We start from the raw sequence: 27,037 nt of genomic DNA on the forward strand, positions 1-27,037 counted from the left end.
TTTTATTTGTTCCACAAGTTCTCCATTCACAACACAGTTGACATTTTCAATGATTCTGCCTATTTTCATTGTCTTTGTCTTTTTATTGCTGACCTTCATACCATATCTATTACAACAGCTATTCAATTTAGTCAGAGAATCTTACAGACTTGTAGCGGATTTATTTAGAAGTATAACATCATCCGCATAAAGCAAAGAGCTGACATTAACATCTCCGATTTTGATATCATGTTTAGTACCACTTTCCTTCATAATGTGATCCATATAGATAATGAATAACAGAGGAGATAATGTACATCCTTGTCTCACACCAGATTTAACATTAAACCATCTTCCTGTACTTCAATTCTAACTGCTGACTTACAACTCAAATAAAGACTAAGTATTGCTTGATATAATGCCCCATTCACACCATATAACTGCAGCGTATTGAATAGCTTCTTTCTTGGCACCTTGTCATATGCCTTTTCCAAATCGACAAAACTTAAATACAGATCTTTGTTATATTCCCATGCTTTCTCGACTATTTGTCGTAAAGTGAAGATCTGATCCTGACAGCCTCTATTTGGCCTGAATCCAGCTTGTTCTTCACCAAGCTTTTCTTCCACAATTCTTCTCAACCGTTTCTCAAGTATACTTACATAGATCTTGCCAGGAATACACACTAGGGATATACTTCTGTAATTCTCACATTCAGTTTTATTTCCCTTTTTATATATGGGTACTATGAGAGCTCTACTCCAATGATCGGGAATTCATCCCTCTGTCCAGGCTTTCTGAACTATGCAGTGCAGCCACTGTAAGACTTTTATACCACCATACTTCATCATTTCTGATTGAATATCATCTACTCCTGCTGCCTTTCCACATTTCAAGCCGTTGATGGCTTTTTTCTACTTCAAGTACGGATATGTATTTCTGGCTGCATGCCTGGTCAGTGTTTTTTACCACTGTGCTATCATTGTTTCATTTAGCAGTTTTTCAAAGTAATTACTCCATACTTCAAGGATATCTTTTTCTCCCGTTTTCATGTCACCTTTATCATCTCTTAACTCCTTTTACAGCACTATTTCCTCCATTCCTAAGCTTCTTTAACAACCTCCAAAATATTTTGCCACATTGATATTTATTTTTTATATTCTTGCCAAAGTTTTCCCATGACTTTTGTTTAGCTAGTTTTACACACTGTTTAGCATTCTTGCATTTGTCTCTGTATTCTCTAAGAGCACAAGCTGACTTATTTGCCAGGAACGTTTGATATGCTTTCTTCTTTTCCTTCACTGCCTCTTTAACTTCCTGCCCACCATGGAGTTCTGATTTTTCTATCCTTGCAGACAACTTCATCACATGCCTCTCTAGCTGAATCAATCACGGCTTTCTTCCAGGCTTGCCACTGAATCTCCAAAGTTTGATTTCTGTTCTCAAACTCTTTCATTTTTTCTTGAATAATCTTTGTGTATTTTAGTCTACAGTTCACATCTGAGAGCTGCTCAACTTTTATTTGCTTTAAAACTTTCTTACATGTTATTGTTTTCAATATGAAATTCAATTTTATCCTGCTCAAGACTAAATAGTGATCACTTCCAATTTCAAATTCTCTGTACACTCTGGTGTCCTGCACCAGGGAGAAAACATCACTATCAACAATAACATAGTCAATGAGACTTTTCTTATTCCTAGCCTCTTCTCTCCATGTGAATTTGTGCACATTTTTATGTTGGAACATGGTGTTAGTAATAACCAGTCCATGTCCTGAGCAGAAATCCAACAGATATTTGCCATTATTATTAGCTTTGCTCTTTTCTCCAAATTTTCCCAAAATATTTTTGTATGTCTCACAATCATTTCCTACTCTGCTATTTAGATCCCCAACAAGGACCAACTTTTCCTTTTTCATTGTGTCAGTTGCTTTTTCTAAAGCCTCAAAATATTCCTCCAATTCTATCTTAGTAGAACCTTCTGTGGTTCCATAGGCACAAATAAGTCTCATTGTCCAGTTTCCCATTCTCATATTTGCCCACATTACTCTACTTGAGACTGACTGCCATTCAAGAAGATTAGCCTCGTATTTTGTGTTGAATACTATGGCTACTCCTTCTTTTCCTTGATTGTCATTGCCTGAATATAACATTTTGTATTTGTTGCTCACAAAGATCTCACCAGTTTTTGTCTGTTTTGTTTCAGTCATGCCTATAATGTTGATCTGGTACTTATCTAATTCCTCAGCTAGCTCCATTTCTTTGCCATTCAGGCTTCTTTTGTTGATAGTACCGATCTTTATCTCTGGTGATGTTGAGTTGGGGTGTGTTTTCAGATTTATTCCAGTAGCTGACTTTTCGCTGTTCGCCCTGGTTCCATTGCAAAAACAACGGGAGGCCCTTGTTTAACCTGGCGACGGCCCAGCTGGCATAAAATTTACCTAAATAGTTGAAATGTTTTGCTTGTTCTATTGGTTCTCTATTAACTTAAATATTAATTTAACTTCTTTTTTTTTTAAAAAAATTTTATAATTGGATTATATCAATAATCCAATTTAGAGAATCCTGAAGACTTGCACTGGATGTGTTTAAGAATACATTATCATAAAGCAAGGAACTTATTTTGATATTGCTGATTCTAATATCACATTTTTAATGCCACATTTCTTTCATAATGTGATCTGTATAGGTGAGGAATAAGAATGAACATAATGTGCATGTTTGTCTTGCACCTGATTTACATCAAACCACCTTCCTGTATTTCCTTTAATTCTAACTGATGACTTAGACCTTGTCTTATCCCTTTTCCAGATCTACAAAACTAAAGTATAGATCATATTAAAGTAAGTTTTGTGGCTTGCATATGTAGAATTTATTCAAAAACTTCAATATATTTCACCCAATATTACATGGACATCATCAGGGAGATAGACCATTAACCATTCAAAAGATGAATCAAAATAATGAGTCATAAATTATGCGTATATTAGCTCATGTCTGAGTCGTACTGAAGTATGTGATATTACACTATTAGAATTCAAAGGAACAATTGTAGTAAGCTGCATAGATTAAAGAAATAAATGAAAATTAAATAATTATAAATTAAGAAAAAATTTACTAACAATTAATAGTAATCATTTCCCATAATTCAGATATTGGCATATAGCCTGATCAGTTCAGGTTCAGACAATTTCATATTATTTTATATCTTTCAAAGAAGAGACAATCGAATTTGATCTTGCTGGATTGAAAAGGTTTTGTCTAGTTCCAAAGAACTCTGTGCCTAGTGTCAGTAGCATGAGAAGCATGGCCAGACTTGTCGGATTCCAAAAATGTAATATAGTCTTGATCTTTTTCAGTTCTAATCAAGGCAGAAAAGCCAGTCTGTCCAAAATAGGAAAGATGACATGACTAGGCCTTTTGATAGACACCTGATAAGGAAGTAGATGGTAATGTATCCTTTGTTGATGGTAGGAAGGAAGACATTTTCCGAGCTGGTTTGAAGGAAGCATGTAGATTGAATTTACAAAGAATCCTTGCTAGTTTTTCCAATGTTCTTTTAAGGTAGGGCATTGAAATTCTTTTCACATCAGATTGTAGTCTGGTACAAGGATGATAATAATCATTAAATTTTTTGGAGGGTAGTTTTGTTGTATCCATTATATATCAGATTGCTTTTAATTTTATTCAGTTCATCTAACAAAATGGAATCAGAGAGCAGATCATGTGAACTCTGTGTACAAGACTCTTGATAACACCTATTTTTTGTGATGAACTGGTGGGGTGATGAGTGAATGTATCTGCCAAGTTGGCTTCCGATTATAACATAACAAGATTATAACATAATCTTGTTATATTAGACAAATGTAGATCTTTTATTTTCTCTTTGAAGTGAAAACTGTTTTTGATATAAGAGCTGGTATGACCAGTGAGATTCTGAAAATGATAGAGATGTTTTGCAAAGTAGTAAGTCGGAGAACCAGTAGAGTTCACTATTGGGCATATCGGGTTACCTCACATATGCATTTCAAGAAGAACATAGAGACGAGTATGATGAATTCTTAACTTCTTAGCAGTGCTGGCATCCCCCAATTGTACATTGTTTAATAATTTAATTTATTGATTTGACTTTTTGTTAGATTTCTACTGTAACAGTGTAGGTTGATCTCTCTCTTAATAAGATAACACGTTTGCTGCAACGCTCCTTGGGCATAGTTTGTTCCCGCACGCCAAGTGCTTTCGCGTCTTCAAGGTCACTACGAGTAATCTCATAGCCTGCTTATCAGACAGAATTTTGTTTCATACGCCAACTACGAGTAATCTTGTATCACCCCCACCTATATATTACATGCGCTGACGACTGTGTTTATTGCGTCTAGTCTCTAAAAACCTTCAGTTTCGCCATTACCAGTAAAAGAAAACTTACCAATAAAGAATTAGAAGCTTACGCTAATATGAACGATGATGAATTTAATGAATTCATCATTGCACATGGAAGGATAAGAGGGAAGTTCTTTCCATTTCATATATGCACAAATTTGAAATGTTTGAAGCACAAAATCGGAATGGTAAATTTCAGTTAAAACCAAATATCGTTAGGGATTGTAATTTGGGTATGTCAGGCACCTATCTTTCTGATCAAATGCTTTCTTACTATTCCACCTTACGAAAGACAGTTAGATGGCCAAAGAAATTGGCAATATGCATATTTGAGGTATACATTCAAAATGTGCATAAATTTTATAACATGATTACTGGAAATGCAATGACTGCATTAAAATTTAGAGATCAATTTATCTCAGTTTTTGTTGGATTGGATGAGCTTATAGCATCAGAGAATATCAGGAGGAACCGGGATTTTCATTATTTGGAAATTTTACCACCGACAGAAAAAGAAATTGCCCGACAAAGCCATGACGTGTGTGTACACAAAACAAACGACGACGACGCAAAACACGTTATTATTGTCCTGTTTGCCAGGAAAAACCACCACTGTGCGTGGAAAATTGTTTTAAAATGTACTATTCTTAATTTGAATAAATTGTTTTTTTATTTTATTGATTGGCTTTTATTTTTATTAATTTTATTAGTTTTAAATTGATTTACAAATTACGTGTTATACTGTGGATTAACTCGCACTTGGCATAGGAGGTTGGTAATCGACATAAGTGTATATTCGTAGTTGGCTTCTGAGGCACATATATAACATACTATATTTTAGTTGAAATTATTTCCCTTCTATCAAGCCCCCCCAGATGTGCTCTCCGCTTTATGCAGAATCCAAGGGTCCAAATTAAGGTAATTATACTAAGGGTTAACTCGTGTTTGGCATACAATGTCGGTAAATCGACATACGAGCATACTCGGAGTTGGCTTGTGAAGCTCATATACGAACTACGAGTATACTCGTAGTTGGCAGCAAACGTGTTAATTTTACAATTATATTTGATGGTATGGTATTCATGACAATAGTGGAATTACCTTTGTCAGCCTTCGGGATGACAGTATTTATGTTATGACATAGGGAGTGATGAGCTTGTACTTCTGAGAAGGATATATTTAAAGAAAGTGATTTTGTTTTGTATAAAATTTGGGCATTCTCAAAGCATAATTTATTAGCTTCATCTGTACATAATTCTCTGATACCTTTTTCTACATTTACCATGATTTGTAAGTAAGGTATATGGAGACAAGGCAAAATCAGGACCTTTAAACAAAATATTTAATTCATCATTTGTTAGTAGTCTATAAAAAATTAATATTTAATAAAAATGTTAATTAATAATATAATAAATTTTGCGAATTAAAAATTAATGAATAAAATTAATAAATGTTGTGCTTCGACTCATTTAATGGTTGAATATTGTGGCGGTTTCTTCCTTTTAATATTTCAAACTTATGAATTAATCTATGTTTATGGATGAAATGTACTTGTCTGGCTGAGGATAGCAAAATACAAGAAATGATCTTGATTTAGAATGTCTTTTTGAGTACTTTCAAGTTCCAGAAGTTGAGCATTATTTAAATAAAAATGTTTCTTAGTTTCACATATTTGATTTATTAATAATGCCTTTATTGCTTTTTAATAAATCTTCCATGCAGAACATGATTGGATTTTGAACAAAATTAGGAATAATATCAGTGCAGTAACAACATTTATTATGCAGATTCACTTTCACTCCAGCAACTCTTTTTTCAAATGTGAAATGTTAAGAAATTGTCTGGACTTGAGCTGATTCAGACTATATGCCATTATCCAAGTTTTGGAAAGTGATCACTGATAAAAACAGGTCCATAAGTTTTTTTTTTTTTTTTTTTTTTTTAATCTACACAACTTACTATAATCGTTTCTTTGAATTCTAATAGTATAATATCATATACTTCAGGTGCAACTGAGACACGAGCTAATATAGACATGATTTATGATTCATTATTTTGATCATCTTTTGAATGTAGCTAATGGTCTCCCTGATGATGCCCATGTAATGTTGGATGAAACATATTGGAGTTTTTGAATAAATTGTACATAATTTTTGTTACATGTGTGCACGCCATGAAACTTACTTTAATATATCTAGTGCACATGTTCCATTAAAACTATTCCATACAGATCCTTGTTATATTCACACAATTTCTAAACTATTTTTAATAAAGTGAAAATCTGATCTTGATAACCCTGAATTCAGCTTCGTCACGTTCATCTTCCACAATTTTTCTCAGCATCTTATCAACTATGCTTGCATAAATTATACTTGGAACTAGGGATACACAGATTATTCAGTTTTGCTTTGCTATTCAACTGATACTGATTCAGTATGTTTTTCATATATTTGACTTCAGTTAGGAATAGCCTCCCAATTGTCTTGTGTGACCTCATTCTAAGGCTTGTTATCTGCTATAGGTACTTTCTTTGGTGTTTTTATTGTTGCTTATATTATGAGCTATTAAAATTTGTAGTAAAATATTGAAAAAGAGGACAGATTTGGCCATGAATAATAAAAAAAAAAGGCAATAGTTGGAAATTTTGTGATTTATATGTAGATTCAAAATGTAAAATATACAAACAACAAAATATGTGGGTGATAAAGAAAAAATGGAAATACCCATCTCTGATTAATCATGAAAAATGCAAATATAACAAAGATTTTGTAAAACAAAAGAAATGAGACTTAAAAATTGAACCAAAAAAAAAAAAGGTCTAAAATCATCATAATCAAATTCCTGAATGTACCTTCGTGGGTGTACAGGATATCATGTTAGTACTATGTGAAAAATTTACATAATTACTAACTTTCTATTGACAATTTTTCTTCAAATTAATCTGTTATTTCTCAAGATTCCAGTATCATCGTATCGTATATTTCTCTCTTCAAAGGCACTTTTTACTCTATCATTGTACCTAGATGTTAGTCTTCCTCTGGATCTTTTATCTGCCCTCCTGCAAAGAACACTTGTTTTGCTAACTTTTCCACTCTCATTCTGTTTAAGTTCCCATACCACCTGAGATTAGCTATGGCTGTTGGTACTCGGATCAGTATTCGAACCTTAAATTACAGGTTCGAAAAACTTGTAACTACAAGCAGAAATGAAGGAAGAAGATAAAACTCATTTGGTGTTATAGGCATACTCAGTCATATGACATGTTAGGTTCCAGACCACTGTCGTATATATAGCAGATTTTGTTGTATGCTGACTCACTGCCTTTTTTTTTTTTTTTAATCACTAGTAGATTCATATAATGGTTTAATAACATTTTTTAAGCAGTCATATATGCATAAATGGCCTAAATAAAATTTATTTACATCAAATATGCAAATGAAAAGTTTACAATTATTTTTGCAAATGAAAAAGTTATTCTGAATAGTTGCTGCCATTTGAAAGATAATGGATATATATAACAAATGTGGAAATATATACTTAATTTTTAAAATAGTGAATAAATAATAGAATATCCCTTTGAGGCATGCTGTATAGTTCATGATTCTTAGGCAATACAGATAAGAAGAACACTGACTTTGCACAATCCTGCATTATATAGAGATTTCCTCGTTCCTACTGGACTTTTTTTCGTCATGTTTCAAAATGAAGCTTGTAAAAAAGTGCAGTGAACCCTTATGAAAATAATATATTGATATAGGAAATTGTAGGAACAATTAGAAAAGCTATAGAATCTATTAGAAAAAAATTGACTTAAAAAGTCCTTTAGGGAGCAAGTTAGGTTGAGAAACAGTGAACTGCACCATTAAAAAGTTTTCCCATTTTGGCAATATGATTGTCATGTTTGTGAATAACTGTAGTATTAATTAATGTAGCACTTTTCGCTTCACTAAGGTCAAAAACAATGACAAAGGTCATTGTTTTTGACAACTGTAACAACAATGACCTGTCTCAGTTTTTGATACACCAACTTCATTAAATTTAATAATTTTAATCTTAGTATGTAATGTAATAGGTGTACATTAAATGTCTTTTCACTGGAAGCAATAGCACCCTTATTTTGAATTTTATTTGCAATTATTAACAACAGTAAAATTAAAATAATTATAAACAGTTTATAATTCACAGTGAAATACAAAATACAATGAGATTTAGTGAGCTACAAATTTCGGTTGATTCATTGGAGCATCATGTCATTAAAGCTGTCATATATACAAATGCAGTATTGTATAAATGGGCATTGATAATAACTGAAAAGCATCGTAAGAGCATATGCAGCATCGATATAAATGAACATTGGTCATAATTGAAAAGTGTTTAATGAACAGACCATCATAAAGCAGGATATTACTATATAGCAAAATATGCCAAAAGATTAAATTCATCTTAATTGAACTCTCTCGGAATGAATGCATAATAAGATATTAAATCATAGAGTTCAGAGGCTTAAATTTTCCATAACAGAGAATATTATGGATCCAACCATATTTTATAGCCAGAATTTAGAAAGAAACTTAAATTTTTTCTACACTTCTAAGTTCAAAAATTTACTTAGAAAGACAATAGCATTAAATGGATAAGAATCCTATATTGTTATATAGCCAGTAAGTGAAACTCAAGATCGATAACTACGATCTATGAGTTTCAATGCCGAAAAACTATCGGCAAAGGTGGAGCAAGCTCCCTCACTATTCTTGATATTCTCTCATAATGTAAAACACAGCTCCTAGGAGATGTAATACTGTCATTACATTATGAGGGGAGGTCATACCCAGACCGGTTTCAACCTTTTTTGAGGTCTCATAGATCTCCTAGGAGCTGTGTTTTACATTATGAGAGAATATCAAGAATAGTGAGGGAGCTTTTTATTATTGTTGTTCTGGGAAACTCCAAGGAGTCGACAGACTCATCGAGGAGCTTGGCGAGCAATTCGAAGCAAAGGTGGAGCTTGCCCCACCTTTGCTTCGAATTGCCTTCGCCGATAGTTTTTCGGCATTGAAACTCATAGATCTAGTTATCGATCTTGAGTTTCACTTACTAGCTATATAACAATATAGGATTCTTATCCATTTAATATCTATTCAATTGCCAGAAAACTAGCCTTTTGGCTTTTTATTTTAATTACAAAAGACAATAGCATTCTCATAAACTCTCTGGTCAATTTTTTAAACTTTCCTGATTTTGAGGATTGTATTCATAAATTATTTTGAAACTTTAAGTTCACACTTTCATGCACGCACGCACACACACACACACAGTAATCTATTATTTATCCAACCCTTCAATTATCAAAACTTGCCATTCTGATAATTGGAGTATTACATGGTGCTCTATCAAAAGTCAGTTGACATGCAAGGATCAGTTAATTGAACAGTTGCCAGTTGTTGTTTCGAAGGTCAGATAAATGGTAGATTACTGTATGTATATTCTGCTATGAAATAAGGATGGTTCTTTTTATTTTTGCATTTTCGTGTGGTTACATAGTTAGGTTGAGGTATTAGTACACATATTTTGTAATCTTTCTTCATTCTGAAATTTGGTCAAAGCACCAAATATTCAACCAAAGCAGGCTGAATTAAATTTTATAAACAAATATTTTGAACAAGAAAAAAAAAATAAAACAATGCTTTGGCAAAATCATGGTTTGGCACATCCCTACCTGGAACACAGTACAGAAATTCTGTAATTCTCACATTCAGCTTTATTCTCCTTTTAATAGATAGAAACTATGAAACCTGTTCTCCAATCATCTGGTATTTGACTTTTTTTTTTTTTTTGACTAAGCCCTCTGAATTATGCAGTGTAGCTATTGCAAAACTTTTATACCTCTCCGTAAATGGAGTACAAGGTTTTCATAGCCTATTGAGAATACTTTGGATTTTTAGATGTTGATCTGCAGACCAATAAGTTTAGCCTGTACCTCTAGTAGAGAGATGTTTTTTGTGCATTTGTTGGTTCTGTATCAATAAGTACAATATTGTCAGCAAAGCTAAGATCAGTTATTTTGCATAGTATGAGTGGATGTTCTAATGGTAAAACCAAGATGTTCTGTATTGATGGTCCAGAAGATATAGTTCAAGCATACCAAGAACAAAAAGGTGCCAGTACATCACCTTTCAGGACTTCTCTTGTCACCGGAAAGGATTCAAATGTTTGCATTTTTGAAAATTATGGAGACAACTACCGTGTTTGAATAAAAACTTTAGTTTAATATAACTAAAATCTACATTCGACGTTTCGACCTTTATGTCAAGGTCATCTTCTGGAGCATACAACTATACACAGAAAACAAGATACACTACAATCAAACTGGTTTGTTAGAGATACTGACCAACCGCTATAACAATAGTTGGCCTGACCTCTGGTGAGAAAAAAAAAATTATACATCAACGCTAGAGTCCTATTATTAGTGTTATCTGTTGGTTGTAGAGATACCTTGGGTGCAACAACAAGTATCTATCTATATACATATATTAACATCATGATTATACTTGTACATTCCAGCCAGTTGGTATGGAATGGTTTCTAATACTAGCTGAAGATTGGCTAGAGTCCTGACTTATGCTTGATCTTATATATTAGGTAGGCTGGATGTGTGCCATCCAAATCCTTGGAATTTTCATGCCATCTTTGTTGTTGATATTTGGGTGGTTTATCAGGATTTTGCAGGCTTCCTTAAGTTTCCTTTCATACCAGGTTTTTGTGTGGTGCTTTTCTAGTTAATTTGGTGTAAGGTGTTGAGCGCGTGGTCTGAGAGGCCTGCTTCACCATAATGGTTATATTTAAGGTGTTTAATGTGTTCTTTCTTACATATAGGGATTGTCCGTCCTGTTTCACCTGTACGGTAAGTTACAGGTGCAGCGGATGCAAGAGACTCCGGGATGTGCTAATGGAAGGAGAGGATCCTTTGAGGAGTTGAATATGGGTTTAAGTTTAGTGGGTGGTTTAAAGGTGGCATTGAGGTTATAATGTTGTAGGATTCTGTTGATTTTTTCTGATAACCCTTTAATGTATGGGATGGCTATGGTTTTACTGTAATCTAGATTCGTTTTTTATTGTAGTTTTATGGAGTATTTTATTAATAGTATTTTTGTTATAGCCATTATTTATGAATGTGTCGCTGATGATTTTTAGTTCTTGTTTCAGGGCTTGCTGGTTATAGCAAATTGTTGTATCTCTGTTTTTAAGGGTGTTAATGACTCCATATTTTTGTGATGGGTGGTGGTATGAATTAGCATGTATGTATTGGCCAGTGTGTGTCGGTTTTTGGTAGACCATGAAGGATAGACTGCCTGAAGGAAGACGTGTGACTAGTGTGTCTAGGAACTGGAGCAAATTTTGATTTTAGATTTCGATGATAAATTGTATGCGTTCGTGTTGTTTGTTCAGGTGGCTAAGGAATGTGTTTAGTGTTTGTCGTCTGTGCGGCCAGATCACGAACATGTCGTCAACGTATCTAAGCCAGACTGTCGGTCTTAGCGTGGCGGTATCAAGAGCCCTTTGCTCAAAGGTTTCCATGTAGAAGTTAGATTGGGGGGGGGGGGGGGAATAGTGGTGAGCCCATGGCTATACCTTCTTTTTGTAGGTAAAATTTGTTTTGCCACACGAAGTAACCGGATTGTAGTACGTGGTCAAAGAGGGTCGTAATGTCGGGTGGAAATTTGTTCGGTAGTAGGAGAATTGTGTCATTGATGGGGCCATTAGTGTAAAGGGCAGAAACGTTGAAACTGACTAATAAGTCATCTTTGTTGAATATTATGTTTTTAATTTTGTTTATAAAGTGTTGTGTGTTTTTTATGTAGGAGGGAGAATGACCTACCAACTCCTTGAGTGTTGCCGCTAATTTCTTGGCTAAGTGGTAATTGGGACTGTCTATTCCTTCCACGATTGGTTGAAGGGGCACATTTTGTTTGTGTATTTTCGGGACCCCATATATTCTGGGTGGGCAGGCGTAGTGGGGTTTGAGTTTTTTTAACTGTGTCTGGTGGCCAAGAAGTGATGGACTTGAGTAGTTTCTCTGTTTTATCTTTTATCCTTTTTGTTGGGTTATAATTTACCAGCTTATATATGTTGTTATCGGCTACTAGTTGATTCATCTGAAGTATGTATATTGACCTGTCAAGGACGACAGTAGCATTGCCTTTATCCGATTTCGTTGTTATTATATTTTGTTTGGCTTTTAATGACTTAATTGCTGCTAGTTCTGTTTCTGTGAGATTGTTCTGTATGGTTTTCTTAGTGTTCAGGACATTACTAGTTTCTAGTCATATTTTATCTGCTATATTGTTAGGTAAGGACCTGATGCCTCTTTCTATGTGGTAGATAAAATCCAATTCGTTTTTTTAGGTGCTATTGGGTAGTTAAGTCCTTTATTCAGTAGCATAAGTTCGCCGTTGTTCAGGGTGTGGCTTGATCGGTTGATCACATGGTTCTTGCTTGCCAGTGATTGGTCGCTCCTTGTCTCCCTTTTTTGTTGTTCATTGTTGGTGTTTATCAGGGAGGAGGTCTTCTGATTGGATGAATTCCTGTGATTGGCGCCACCATATTTTGCTGTTGTTTCATTCTCCCTCCTACATAAAAAACACACAACACTTTATAAACAAATTAAAAACATAACACTCGACAAAGATGACTTATTAGTCAGTTTTGACGTTTCTGCACTTTACACTAATGTCCCCATCAATGACACAATTCTCCTACTACAGTTTCCGCCCGACATTATGGTCCTCTTTGCCCACGTACTACAGTCCAGTTACTTTGTGTGGCAAAACAAATTTTACCTACAAAAAGAAGGTACAGGCATGGGCTCACCACTATTCCTCCTCCCAATCACTAACTTCTACGTGGAAACCTTTGAGCCAAGGGCTCTTGATACCGCCACGCTAGGCGAGATAGTCTGGCTTAGATATGTTGACGACGTGTTCGCGATCTGGCTGCACGGGCAACAAACACTAAACATATTCCTTAGCCACCTGAGCAAACAACACAAACGCATACAATTTACCATCGAAATCGAAAATCAAAATTCGCTCCCGTTCCTAGACACACTAGTCGCATATCTTCCTTCAGGCAGTCTATCCTTCACGGTCTACCGAAAACCGACACACACACACACACACACACACTGGCCAATACATACATGCTAATTCATACCACCACCCATCACAAGAATATAGTCATTAACACCCTTAAAAACAGAGATACAACAATTTGCTATAACCAGCAAGCCCTGAAACAAGAACTAAAAATCATCAGCGACACATTCATAAATAATGGCTATAACAAAAATACTATTAATAAAATACTCCATAAAACTACAATAAAAACGAATCTAGATTACAGTAAAACCATAGCCATCCCATACATTAAAGGGTTATCAGAAAAAATCAACAGAATCCTACAACATTATAACCTCAATGCCACCTTTAAACCACCCACTAAACTTAAACCCATATTCAACTCCTCTAAGGATCCTCTCCTCCCATTAGGACATCCTGGAGTCTATTGCATCCGCTGCACCTGTAACTTACTGTACATTGGTGAAACAGGACGGACAATCCCTATAAGCAAGAAAGAACACATTAGACACATTAAATATAACCATTATAGTGAAGCAGGCCTCTCAGACCACGTGCTCAACACCTTACACCAAATCAACTGGAAAAGCACCTGCTCTTTACACCACACAAAAACCTGGTATGAAAGGAAATTTAAGAATGCCTGTGAAATCCTGATAAACCACCCAAATATCATCAACAATGATGGCATGAAAATTCCAAAGATCTGGATGGCACACATCCAGCCTACCTAATATATAAGATCCAGCATAAGTCAGGACTCTAGCCAATCTTCAGCTAGTATTAGGAACCATTCCATACCAACTGGCTGGAATGTACAAGTATAATCATGATGTTAATATATGTATATAGATAGATACTTGTTGTTGCACCCAAGGTATCTTTACAACCAACAGATAACACTAATAATAGACTCTAGCGTTGATGTATAATTTTTTTTTTCTCACCAGAGGTCAGGTCAACTATTGTTATAGCGGTTGGTCAGTATCTTTAACAAACCAGTTTGATTGTAGTGTAGCTTATTTTCTGTGTATAGTTGTATGCTCCAGAAGATGACCTTGACATAAAGGTCAAAACATCGAATGTAGATTTTAGTTATATTAAACTAAAGTTTTTATTCAAACACGGTAGTTGTCTCCATAATTTTCAAAAATGCATTCGGATCACCGTGTAAGCTTAAAAGAAAGGATTCAAATGTTTCTGTTTTAAAGATTACTGCAGGTGCTGAGATTGCTTGTATGATTTTCGAGGGTAGACTATAGATGCTGATTATTTTAATCATTTTTTCTGTATTAATGGAGTGAAAGGCTTTTTTGAAGTCTAAAAAGGTTAAAATGAGTGGTGGTAGGTTTTTATCACGTGAACCTTCTGTGATTCTTCTGATACAGTGTATCTATTCTATTGTACATCGTTTTATTTTAGAAATTCAGCTTGGTGTTTTCTTAAAAATGGTGTTAAGTGAGGTTCTATTCTATTGAGTACATCTTACTTCTTACATCTTATTGTACATTTTAAAGATTGTATTTTTTGGGGGGGGGGGGTATAGGGACAATAAGGCTTTGTTTCTATTGTTGAGGTATTATTCCAGTGTTTAATGCTTAATTCATTATGATAAGGAGATTGGAATATGTGTTATATTCAGCTTCTTTTCTGATTCCATCAATTCAACAACAGGACTAGTCCATCATCTTGAAATCTTCTTATGCTGAGAAGGTGACATTTAAGAAAATATCAATAGTAACTCAAAGTTGTAAGTCTGTTCTACCATCTGATAATTTTCCCATACCTGACTTTATGATCTTGAGGTCTTCCCTGTGGAGTCCATTAGTCATAGCATCTGTGGTATCACTCCTGAAACAATTCAAAAAATGATCAGATTCAATGAGAGTCCATTTATCAAGAAAATTATGGCAAGAATCTCACTTCAACACAAAACATTAGACACCTCCATAGAAAAAAAATGGATATTGTGTATCCACCAAAAGTAAATTAAACTTACCAAATGATCCTAAACATCAGATGATATATTAAATATTTTTTCACAGAAAGAGATGAACACTGGTCATCCTACTTCCCAAAATCAATTGATAAATATAAACCTGATAAAGCTATGCCCTCAACCACTCAGAAATTGGCAGCTCTACAAGCTAAAAGAATAGGAAACTTTTTACAGTGAAACTGTCCTTGGTTTTACCAGAATATCAATGATATCGAGATGCTGCTGCAGAAACATAAGTCATTCGTTTCTGTCTGCAGTATATATATATATTTAAAGCTCATTGAGGACCCCACCTTAAGAAATTCACTCTTGTCAAGAAAATTATGGCAAGGATCTCACTTAAACATAAAGCACCAGACAGCTCTGGAGATGTCATTTTATAAATTAGTTCATTTAGTGTTGTTAATACCATTAAAATAAGTTATGAAAATTTCACTCTTGTTCTTAAGGACATGTCCAGCTTAATACTGCTATAGAAGCAGTAGTTTGCATAATCTATGGGCTTTCTTATAACACTATGCTTCATTTATTTACCATCAGGTTGTGAGTTAAATGAGATTAAACTTGATAATTTTATATTGCAAACTGCCTCAGTCCATACTTCTTATGGGTGTCTTTAATTAACACTACACTCTATGGGCTGGTGCTAACACAAATGGAACGAGGTCATAGCATTGAATGAATGTTCAACAATCATAACCTCTCCCTTTTTAATAATAGTCGGTGCCTTCTTCCACATACCTGCTTGTATTCCACAATAGATCTTACAATTTGCTTCCCTGCCATTTTTACACTGCTTATTTCAGATGTTGCAGATAATCTATAGAAGTGATAATTTTCCTGTTCTCTGCACTATGTCTTCACAGGAACCATGTTCTCCGACATGATTGCCCACTCTATCCAAAGCTGTGGTTTTGGATAGAGTGGGAAAAACTATGGTGGAATCCAGAGTGTTAGGCAACCAAAGAAATGTAGACAGAGTATGGTATATATTTTGTAGACACCCCATCAAATCTAATTCCTTTAAATTTTCCTTGGGCTAAAACATGTTATGAGGAATGTCAGAGTCAAAAACAATATTGGATCCAATTTACATCATTGATTTGTCAAACAACCAGTGCAAAAATTTTATGGAATAAATTCCAGAAAAATGAAAAGCAGATATAGAATTCACCATCTGTCTATCTTGAATGATAATGCATGTGTTGGTGCTAATAATGAAGCTATTGTAGACATTTTGGGAGAAAAGTTTGCTAGAATCTCAGCATCAGCTTCAAATCCTTCTGAATTTTTATATTGAAAGCACAACTAGAAAAACAGTGGCTATACTTTTCTCCAAATGTGCACTAGGGCCATGAAATCAGCCATTTGTTAAGGAGGGACTAAAAAGAGCTCCTTTACTATCTCACAGTAGTGCAGGTAGTAGGTCTTGATGACATTCATTATGAGATAGTAAAACATCTTCTATTGATGTCCTTCTACAATAGAATACTTTCAGAGGAAGAGTTTTCAGATTCTTGGCATAAGTCAATTTTATTGCTACCCAAAACCACGAAAGGATCCAACAAAATTGAACAATTACTGATCTATTGCTCTGACCAGCTGTCTGTGTGAGATATTGTGAGATGTGGCCTTTCATAGACATCATCAGTGTTGGACCATTTGGTCCATTTAAAAACATGCTATCTTGGCCCATATCATTAAGAAGAGGGTGTTCCCCAAGGTTGTCTTAAGTGTGACACTTTATGCTGTCAAAGTTAATTCAATAACTGAATATCTTCCTTCCATTGTAGGTAATGCTCTGTATGTTGATGATTTCACTATATACTGTCCAGTCCAACAAGAAGGGTGTGTGTGTGTGAGAAACCAGAACTGCCTCGAGAAAAAGGTTTAGAGCCTCTTGGTGTGTCCTATGTCTGTAGATGCCTGTGTTCACGGGGTCTGTTCGCATGTTCTGAGGGACGAAAAACTCGAGTTTCCGGGTGAAAAAAAAAAAAAAAACCTACCTTCCTATGAGACCAGTTAACTCACCTTTAGTCAAAGGAGACGAGATAAAGGTCATTGACGGGAATAGAACCCAGGTCTTTTCAACCAAAAGGGTTCGTCTATACCGACTGAGCTACGGAAGTTCAGTAAGATTTCCCAGGTCTGCAATTGAAAAGATATTGTGATTTTAATTTTTTTTTTTAATCTTAAGGGTAAGAGTAAGTTTTTTCTGCTTGTTTTCCACTTTAGAGGGCCCAACATTAGCTGTTGACGACCTCTGATACTTTTGTAACATGAGAATAATTGAAAGACAACTTCAACAATCAGTTGATCCTGTCACGTCATAGGCTCTTAACAATGAGTCCAGACTTTCAGCAAAAAAAAAGTATCTGTGTACACTTCTGTGAAAAACACATTCTTCACCCAGATCCTGATCCTGAGTTAAGCTTATAACTTCTTGACATCTTTAATTTACATCATTACTAACTTCTGATCATCAATTTTCCTTCAAATTAATTTCTTATTTGTCAAGACTCCAATATTATGAGATCGTATATTTCTGTATTCTAAGGTACTTTTAATTGTATTGATTTACCTAGAACTTGGTCTTCCTCTGGGTCTTTTTCCTGCCATTCTGGCAAAAAACACTTGTTTTGCTAACTTTTCCTCTCTCATTCTGTTTACATGGCCATACCACCTAAGATTAACTTGTTAAATGTTAAGTTCTTTCATAATATCCTCATTTTTAATATGATACTGACATTGATGTATCTGTTCATTCCCCAATCTTTCTCAGAATTTATCTGTGGTCTTCAGTATTTGGTCAAGTGTTTTATTTCTAACCCAGCTCTCAGATTCACAAGTTAAAATTGGTTTTGAACACCTTGTATACATCTAATTTAGTGTTTTGACTAAATTCTTTCTTATTCCATATAAATTTATTCATCTGACTTCCTACCATCCAACTTCATTAATTCTCTTTCCTATTTCCATATTTAATTTACCTTCTTCGCTCAAAATTGTGCCTATATGGGTGAAGTGGTTTACTTGTCCTATAGGTTCATCCTTCAGGATACAGTTTATGTTTTCAATGTTTCTGCCTATTTTCATTGTCTTTTTTTTTTTAATTGCTGATTTTCATACCAAATTTATTGCGACAGTTACTCAGTTTAGTCAGGAATCTTTCAGACTTTTACTAGACTTATTCAGAAGTATAACATCATCTGCTTAAAATAAAGAACTAAGATTAAATGCCTTAGTATCCCAAAAAATATATGTAGGAAATATATAATTTCTGCATTATTTCAAACTTGGTATCTTTTCTGGTTCTATTCTCCTACTAATTCATTAATGCTCGTCCTTGGGTGGGTTTTTTTCCTGATACTGAGTGGAACCACTGCTGAGTTTCCTGTCCTGGAGTGAGGTATATTTAAGTGTGGACACTTAAATATACCTCAATAAAGGTTGAAACCAGTCTGGATAGTGCCCTTTTCCCACAATGCTTAGCATTATACACACCCGAAAAGATGAGCACTTTGCGTTATTGAATACTAAGGCAATGAATGTGAAGTCATTAGCCTCTATATGCAAACTTTGTTTACACTTGAATAAAATATAAACCAAGAGTGCTCATTTCACATACTTGGAATTGTTCACCAATCAAGTTTATCTTTGCGTTGAATTGTTGAAAATGTTTTCACTTGGTTATAAATTAAAGATGCAAAGAAATTATATTTTTGGTTTGTCCTTTATGCAAGTGTAAGCAAAGTTTTCATATGAAGTATCTTCATGACTAGGCTTCTTATATGTAAAGGCTAATGACTTCACATTAATTGCCTTAGTATCCCATAATGTAAAACAGAGACATCCTTTTGGGTGTGTATAATGCTAAGCATTATGGGAAGGGCCACTACTCGGATCAGTTTCAAAAAGGTGTTACACTTTTTCACTACTTGTATATAGGAAATATATGACTTCTGCATTATTTCAACCTTTATCTCTTCTGGATCTGACTCCCACTGATAAGATCTCAATAAAGGTCCAAACTGGTCTGGGTAGTGACTTTTTTCATAATGCTTAGTATTATGCACATACAAAAAGATGTGTGTTTTGCATTATGGAATTCTAAGGCAATTAATGTGAAGTCATTAGCCTCTATATCTAAGTAGCCTAGTTGTGAAGATACTTTATATGCAAACTGTTTATATTTGGATAAAGGATAAAACCAAGAATATAATTTCTTGGCATCTTTAATTTACTTTGCTTTTAATATTGAATGCTGTAGTTACTCCTTCCTTACCAGGATCACTATTGCCTGAATATACTATTTATTATATAGTAGAATCTTACCTATTTCAGTCTTCTTTGTCTTCCCTATATGCCACTTATGTCAGTATGTTACTTTACTTCTGCCATTTCAACTTGTTTTCTGTTTGGTACTTCTTATGTTGATGGTGCCTAACGTTGAGTTACTTGATAGTTCTGCTAATGTTGAGGAACTTATAATTCCCAAATTATAGTACAATTCTTAGGGTGTGATTACTATATATGAATGCTGTTACATTATTTTATAATTAAACTAGTGATCAGATTGATTATTCCTGTTTTCAAAATGCACTATTAATGTTATAATTAATAGTGCATTTTCTTTGTCTGTGGAAATACCAGTGGTGGTGATTGGCAGTAGATGGCATTGGTGTAGTTGCAGTCGGTTGGTGGATTGTGAGTAGGGGAAGCAGAGTTGTAGAGTGGATGTCCTCCCTCGATGAGTCTTTGGACTCCCTGGAGGTGCCAAATAATAATAATAATTAATCTCATTGCATTGGTAGACTATAAGCCTTTCTGTATTGTATTGTCAGTTGTTTTTCATCCATGCCTGTGCTGAGAACTTAAAATGTTCTCAGTGCTGAGAAACTGAGCTGTTATATGGGCAGAACATATGTAATAAATCCTCAGTCAAGCACCACATGTTTAAATGTTTCTGCTAGGTCCTTTTTATTTAATAAGTTGTACATGAGTTGTTCTATACCATCTCCTTGTTCTTTCTCTTTTTATTTATTTTATATTTATGAATAAATTTTTCTAAATCACTTTTGTCCATTCATATTAAATATTCTGTCCAAGTTTTTTCTCTCTAGCACACTTGACTCTCATTATAATCAACAGGAATATCTTGTTATAATGAATTTACTAATTTTACTTAAGTAAATTAGCATAAACTGATGAGTCCCAATCAAAACTTCATAGTATTGTACCTATGAAGTTTTGATTGGTTTATTCTAATTTACTTAATTAAAATTTACTTTAATTAAAATTTTAATTAAAATTAAAATTTATATACAGAAAATCCGTATTATATTTAACTATACGTAATATTCGCTCAATAGAATATTATTGACACAAAAACATGTTTTTGTGTCAGTGATAGTTTAAGCATGTTGTTCTTATACCATTATACAGTTATCTTTTTTAAATCTGTATCTCTTTCATACTCATATTATAAAAACACATCTCGAGTATTTAAATATTTTCAGTTTTTTTTATATATACAGGGTGTTCGGGATAAATTTGACAGTTTCGTAAGGAAAAAGAAAATCTTCTTTGTATCTATTAAATTTAATGAATTGACAAAAAAACATTACAGGCAGAGTTAATTACAATACTATCAACAAGATTTACTCAAAATAACCACCATTAGCATCGATCACAGCTTCAATTCTGCTTCGGAACCTCGAACAAGCTGATGCTACAGTCTCCCTGGGAAGGGCCGCAAAAACTGTTTTAATTTTATCCATTAACTGGGCTTTTGTATTACTGGAAGTGCGATTGATGTCTTTTTCAACTGCGCCCCATACAAAATAAACCATGGGGTTATTGTCTGGGGAGTTTGGAGGCCAAACATTTGGACTGGTGAAGTCGTAGAAATTTTCAGACAACCATTTTTGACTTTTCCCAGAGGTGTGGCAAGGGGCCGAATCCTGCTGCCATACATACGGCCTACCATTGGCTACCCTTGTTATTCAGGGCTTGACTACAGTTAGCAACTCCACGAACAAAGCCCGAATTCCAATGCCAGGGTTCTTCAACACCTGTTCCTGCAGATTTGCGAGGAATTCTGCTGTACGAACGCAATCAGATCGTCTGCTAGGGATCTTTCTTCTTGCTACATCCTCGTAGTCACCATTGCAAGTCTCTAGTTCATGCCTGATTGTTTTTACTGTATTCAGGGAGCATTGGGCAGCAGTCGTAATATCCTTATTTTGATGGCGGGCACGAATCATCATGATACAAGTTATTCTCTTCCATGATTCAGGTGGGTTCCAGCTATCCATCCTTTCTGACATCTTGTATATGAATGAAGAAGGGTCCAAACTTTTAAATGAAGAGAAGTGTGTGTTAATACATGTAACTTACGGAAAAATATAATTAATTATAAATATGTCAAATTTATCCCGAACACCCTGTATATTGCTATCTATTACAATTTTACTTCATATAGGATGTTCTCTGAAAGCAATTGTTGTTTTTCTTTTTTTGATATATTCTTATCATGCTATTTTGAAATTACAAATTTACATATATAATCTGAAATAAGCATAATTAATTATTTTTTCCCCCCTCCCAGGGAACAAGCTCTAGGCAAAGCAAAGTTTGGCAAGGACAAGGTGAGATAGTTATTAGGATGAGTTTAGATCCTTGAGTATTTTAGTATAATCTGTCTAAAGTTAAAGTTGCTTAAGTCTAAAAAAGAGTTCTGCATTTCTTCTTATTTCAAGATTGAAGCTATAAGATCTTTTCAGTTTCAAAAGATCCAAAAACAATTTCCTAGGAAATGTATGCTGTCATTACATTATGGTGGGAGGTCACTACCCAGACCGGTTTCAACCTTTATCGAGGCTTCATCAGTGAGTAGCTAGACCAAATTAATACCCAAAGGGTATAGCGAAAAGAACTTAACTTCTTTGCGCTATATTACATTTCCTAGGAAATGTGTTTTTACATTATGTAAAATATCAAGAATAGCGATCAGAACTTTCCCCACCTTTGCAACGAGTTGCCCATGTTTGTACTACATTCTAGGACTACTTGCATTTAGCTCACGCTAGTATTCACCGATACCTTTATAGTTTTTTATACTATATTCGGCATGAAACTCTCTGATTCCAATCTTTGAGTTTCTTATTCGGTTTTAAAACAATGTGGGATCTAATATCCCCTTAATTTAATTAATGAATAAGAAGTTATTATTATTTTTATGGCTATTTTAGCCTATTTCTGTTTAGGAGTACCCTCTTTTTAATAATGTCATTGGCTTTTTACTCAAATTTTAGGGCATTACTGATATTTTTTTATATGGACAGATATATGAAGAATATGTAGGAAGAATAACTGGACATACCTTCGTGGGATGTTTATACATTCATTGTTGAGGGAAGGAAGTATGACTGAACGGAAGAGGGAGGGGGGGGTCGGAAAAGTGGGGTTTGAGAGATGTGGGAGAATTATTGGTGAGGCAAGAGGTATGTGAACTTTTTTGAAAACCCAGGTTCTTTTTTTATGTTTTTTAAAAATTATTAAGGGTGGGCAGAGAATACTTTGGGATGGGATGAATATAGAAATTTTTGGGGAAGGTGAAGGATATTATGGGATAAGATCAGGCATGGGAGAAGAATGGGAGTGTGAGCAGTTTTGACAGTGCGTTGTCTTTGGAGCTCATGGGGGAAGTGAAGGTCTTTGGTTTATCTGTGTTGTATTCTGTTGGTCAAAGTCATGACCCACCCATTATCTTATCCCATAATATCCTTCCCCAAAAATTTCTATGTTTAATCCTAAATTAGGTTGACTCTGATCTAAAAATGTATATCAACCAAGTAAATCAATCTTCCTGCATATATATGTGGCTATTTTAGCCTATTTTTGTTTAGGAGTTCCCCTTTTTTTTTATAATCTCATTGACTTTTTACTCAAATTTTAGGGCATTACTGATATTTTATATGGACAGATATATGAAGAATATATAGGAAAAAAAAACTGGACATACCTTGGTGGGATATTGCTGGCTGTCTTCTTTTTCAGTGGCATCCCAGTGTATGGCGATATACATTCATTGTTGAGGGAAAGCAGTATGACTGAACGCAAGGGGGGGGGGGGGTCAGAAAAGTGGGGTTTGAGATATATGTATACATGGATATATATATATATATATATATATATATATATATGTATGTATGTATATGTGTGTATATATATATATATATATGTGAGCTGCTCACTTGCCAAATCGATTAACTCCATAAAACAAAAAGTGGAGAAAAGTGATAAAATAATATACATTGTTTTTTAAAATTCCTTTTAAAATATCATCATCATCAAATTCCTGACAATTACCCTGAAGGGCTGTACAGGATATGATAGTACTACATGAAAAAAATTACATCATTACTAACTTCCTATCTAAAATTTTCCTCCAAATCAGTCTGTTACTTGTCAAGACTCCAACACTATCAGATCTTATATTTCTGTCGTCTAAGACACTTTGTACCGTATCAATCCACCTATATCTTGGTCTTCCTCTGGGTCGTTTTGCTGCCAACCTGGCAGAGAACACTTGTTTTGCTAATCTTCCTTCGCCCATTCTGTTTAAGTGACCATACCACCTGAGATTAGCTCTGCTAACGCATTCCTGGATGCTGACAACGTCAAGTTCTTTCCTAATATCCTTGTTTTTAATATGATATTGCCATTGATGCCATCTGTTCACGCCTATAATCTTTCTCGGGACGCTCATATCTACAGTCTCTAGTCTTTGGTCAAGTGTTTTACTTCTGACCCAGCTCTCAGATCTGTAAGTTAAAACTGGTTTGAACGCTGTCTTGTATACAGCTAATTTAGTGTGCTGACTAATTTCTCTCTTTTTCCATATGAATTTATTCAATTGACTTCCCACCATACCAGCTTTGCTGATTCTGTTGTCTATTAATTGTATTTAATTTGCCATCTTCACTAAAAATCGTGCTTAAGTAGCTGAAATGTTTTACTTGTTCCACAGGTTCTCCATTCACAACACAGTTGACATTTTCAATGATTCTGCCTATTTTCATTGTCTTTGTCTTGTTATTGCTGGACTATATACCATATCTATTGCAACAGTCATTCAATTTAGTCAGGGAATCTTGCAGACTTGTAGTGGATTTATTTAGTAGTATAACATTGTCCACATAAAAGCAAAGAGCTGACATTAACATCTCCAATTTTGATATCAGGTTTAATACCACTTTCCTTCATAATGTGATCCATATAGATAATGAATAACAGAGGGGATAATGTACATCCTTGTCTCACACCAGATTTAACATTAAACCATCTTCCTGTACTTCCTTCAATTCTAACTACTGACTTACAACTCAAATAAAGACTAAGTATTGCTTGATATAATGCCCCATTCACACCATATAACTGCAGCGTATTGAATAGCTTCTCTCTTGGCACCTTGTCATATGCCTTTTCCAAATCGACAAAACTTAAATACAGATCTTTGTTATATTCCCATGCTTTCTCGACTATTTGTCGTAAAGTGAAGATCTGATCCTGACAGCCTCTATTTGGCCTGAATCCAGCTTGTTCTTCACCAAGCTTTTCTTCCACAATTCTTCTCAACCGTTTCTCAAGTATACTTGCATAGATCTTGCCAGGAACACTCAGTAGGGAAATACCTCTGTAATTCTCGCATTCAGTTTTATTTCCCTTTTTATATATGGGTACTATGAGAGCTCTACTCCAATCATCAGGAATTCGTCCCTCTGTCCAGGCTTTCTGAACTATGCAGTGCAGCCACTGTAAGATTCTTATACCACCATACTTCCGCATTTCTGGTCGAATATCATCTACTCCTGCAGCATTTCCACATTTCAAGCCTTTGATGGCTTTTTCTACTTCTAGTATGGATATGTATTCCTGACTGTATGCCTGTTGAGTGTATTTTTACCACTGTGCTATCACTGCTTGTTTCATTTAGCAGTTTTTCAAAACTCCATACTTCAAGGATATCTTTTTCTCCCGTTTTCATGTCACCTTTATCATCTCTAACTCCTTTTACAGCACTCTTTCCTCCATTCCTAAGCTTCTTCAACAACCTCCAAAATATTTTGCCACCTTCTTGATATTTATTTTCTATATTCTTGCCAAAGTCCTCCTATGACTTTTTTTTAGCTAGTTTTACTCAGTGTTTAGCATTCTTGCATTTGTCTCTGTATTCTCTAGAGCACAAGCTGACTTATTTGACAGGAACTTTTGATATGCTTTCTTTTTTTTCCTTCACTGCCTTTTTAACTTCCTGTGTCCACCAGGGAGTTCTGATTTTTTTATCCTTGCAGACAACCTCACCACATGCCTCTCTCGCAGAATCAATCAATGTTTTCTTCAGAGTTTGCCACTGAATCTCCATGGTTTGATTCCTGTTCTCAAACTCTTTCATTTTTTCTTCAATAATCTTTGTGTATTTTAGTCTACAGTTCACATCTGAGAGCTGCTCAACTTTTATTTGTTTTAAAACTTTCTTACATGTTATTCTTTTCAATATGATATTCAGTTTTATCCTGCTCAAGACTAAATAGTGATCACTTCCAATTTCAAATTCTCTGTACACTCTGGTGTCCTGCACCAGGGAGAAAACATCACTATGAACAATAACATAGTCAATGAGACTTTTCTTATTCCTTGCCTCTTCTCTCCATGTGAATTTGTGCACATTTTTATGTTGGAACATGGTGTTAGTAATAACCATTCCATGTCCTGAGCAGAAATCCAACAGATATTTGCCATTATTATTAGCTTTACTCTTTTCTCCAAATTTCACAAAATATTTTTGTATGTTTTAAAATATAAATTTAAAATGATTAAACTTTTAAAATATAAATTCAAATAAACATTGTAGAATGTATTATTGCAGATGTACCTTTTATCTAATGACATATAAAATATATAAGATAGAATATCCTTGTAGTAATTGTTATTATTATTATTACAATTTTTGCGTGACTAAGGGAGTTAATCGATTTGGCAAGTGAAAAAAAGTAATAACATCGAATTCAGTCTTCAAATTATTTTTTTATTACAGAAAAACTTCATTATCATACATTTTTTATTGAAGATTTTTCACAAAAATGAATAACTGTTCTGTTACTGTTACCATTATTATTATTAGTTTGTTTAAATTGATTCATCAGCAACATAAATGATGTCTTCTTCGTCAGCTGTAATTGAGGTCCCGTCATGTTGATTTGTTCTTAAGTTTTTATAATAATCATGTTTAATAGGAGGAATGAATTTCAACAGGTCTTTCCTCTTGTCACAGTTCTACCTTTAGGATATAATAAAGGCTGGTCTCCATTTTTCAGACCTAGTGGTCTGCCTGCTACAGATTGTCTTATGGCATGAAATTCTGAATCTTCATTAAAGTCATTTTTGAATTGTATGTTTCGACCTTTCTAATTTTATCCAGTGCATTTTAAGCCAATTTACTGGTAACCCTGTAACTGCTACTTTTCTGTTAATGATAGAAT

General features: G+C 34.4%; 1 protein-coding gene across 1 annotated transcript in view; it reads left to right on the top strand.

Moving 5' to 3' along the window:
* MAN1 (LEM domain-containing inner nuclear membrane protein MAN1) overlaps positions 1 to 27,037 on the top strand; it is a 296,543-nt gene that overhangs the window by 172,742 nt on the left and 96,764 nt on the right. The window contains exon 11 of the mRNA XM_090397559.1: positions 22,102 to 22,141. Coding sequence (XP_090253685.1) covers positions 22,102 to 22,141 — 40 coding nt within the window. The remainder of the gene's footprint in view (positions 1 to 22,101; positions 22,142 to 27,037) is intronic.

Source organism: Typopeltis vanoorti, chromosome 1, assembly GCF_054136105.1.
Source record: "Typopeltis vanoorti isolate ZY-2024b chromosome 1, IOZ_Tvanoo_1.0, whole genome shotgun sequence".
In the NCBI taxonomy this organism is placed as follows: Eukaryota; Metazoa; Arthropoda; class Arachnida; order Uropygi; family Thelyphonidae; genus Typopeltis; species Typopeltis vanoorti.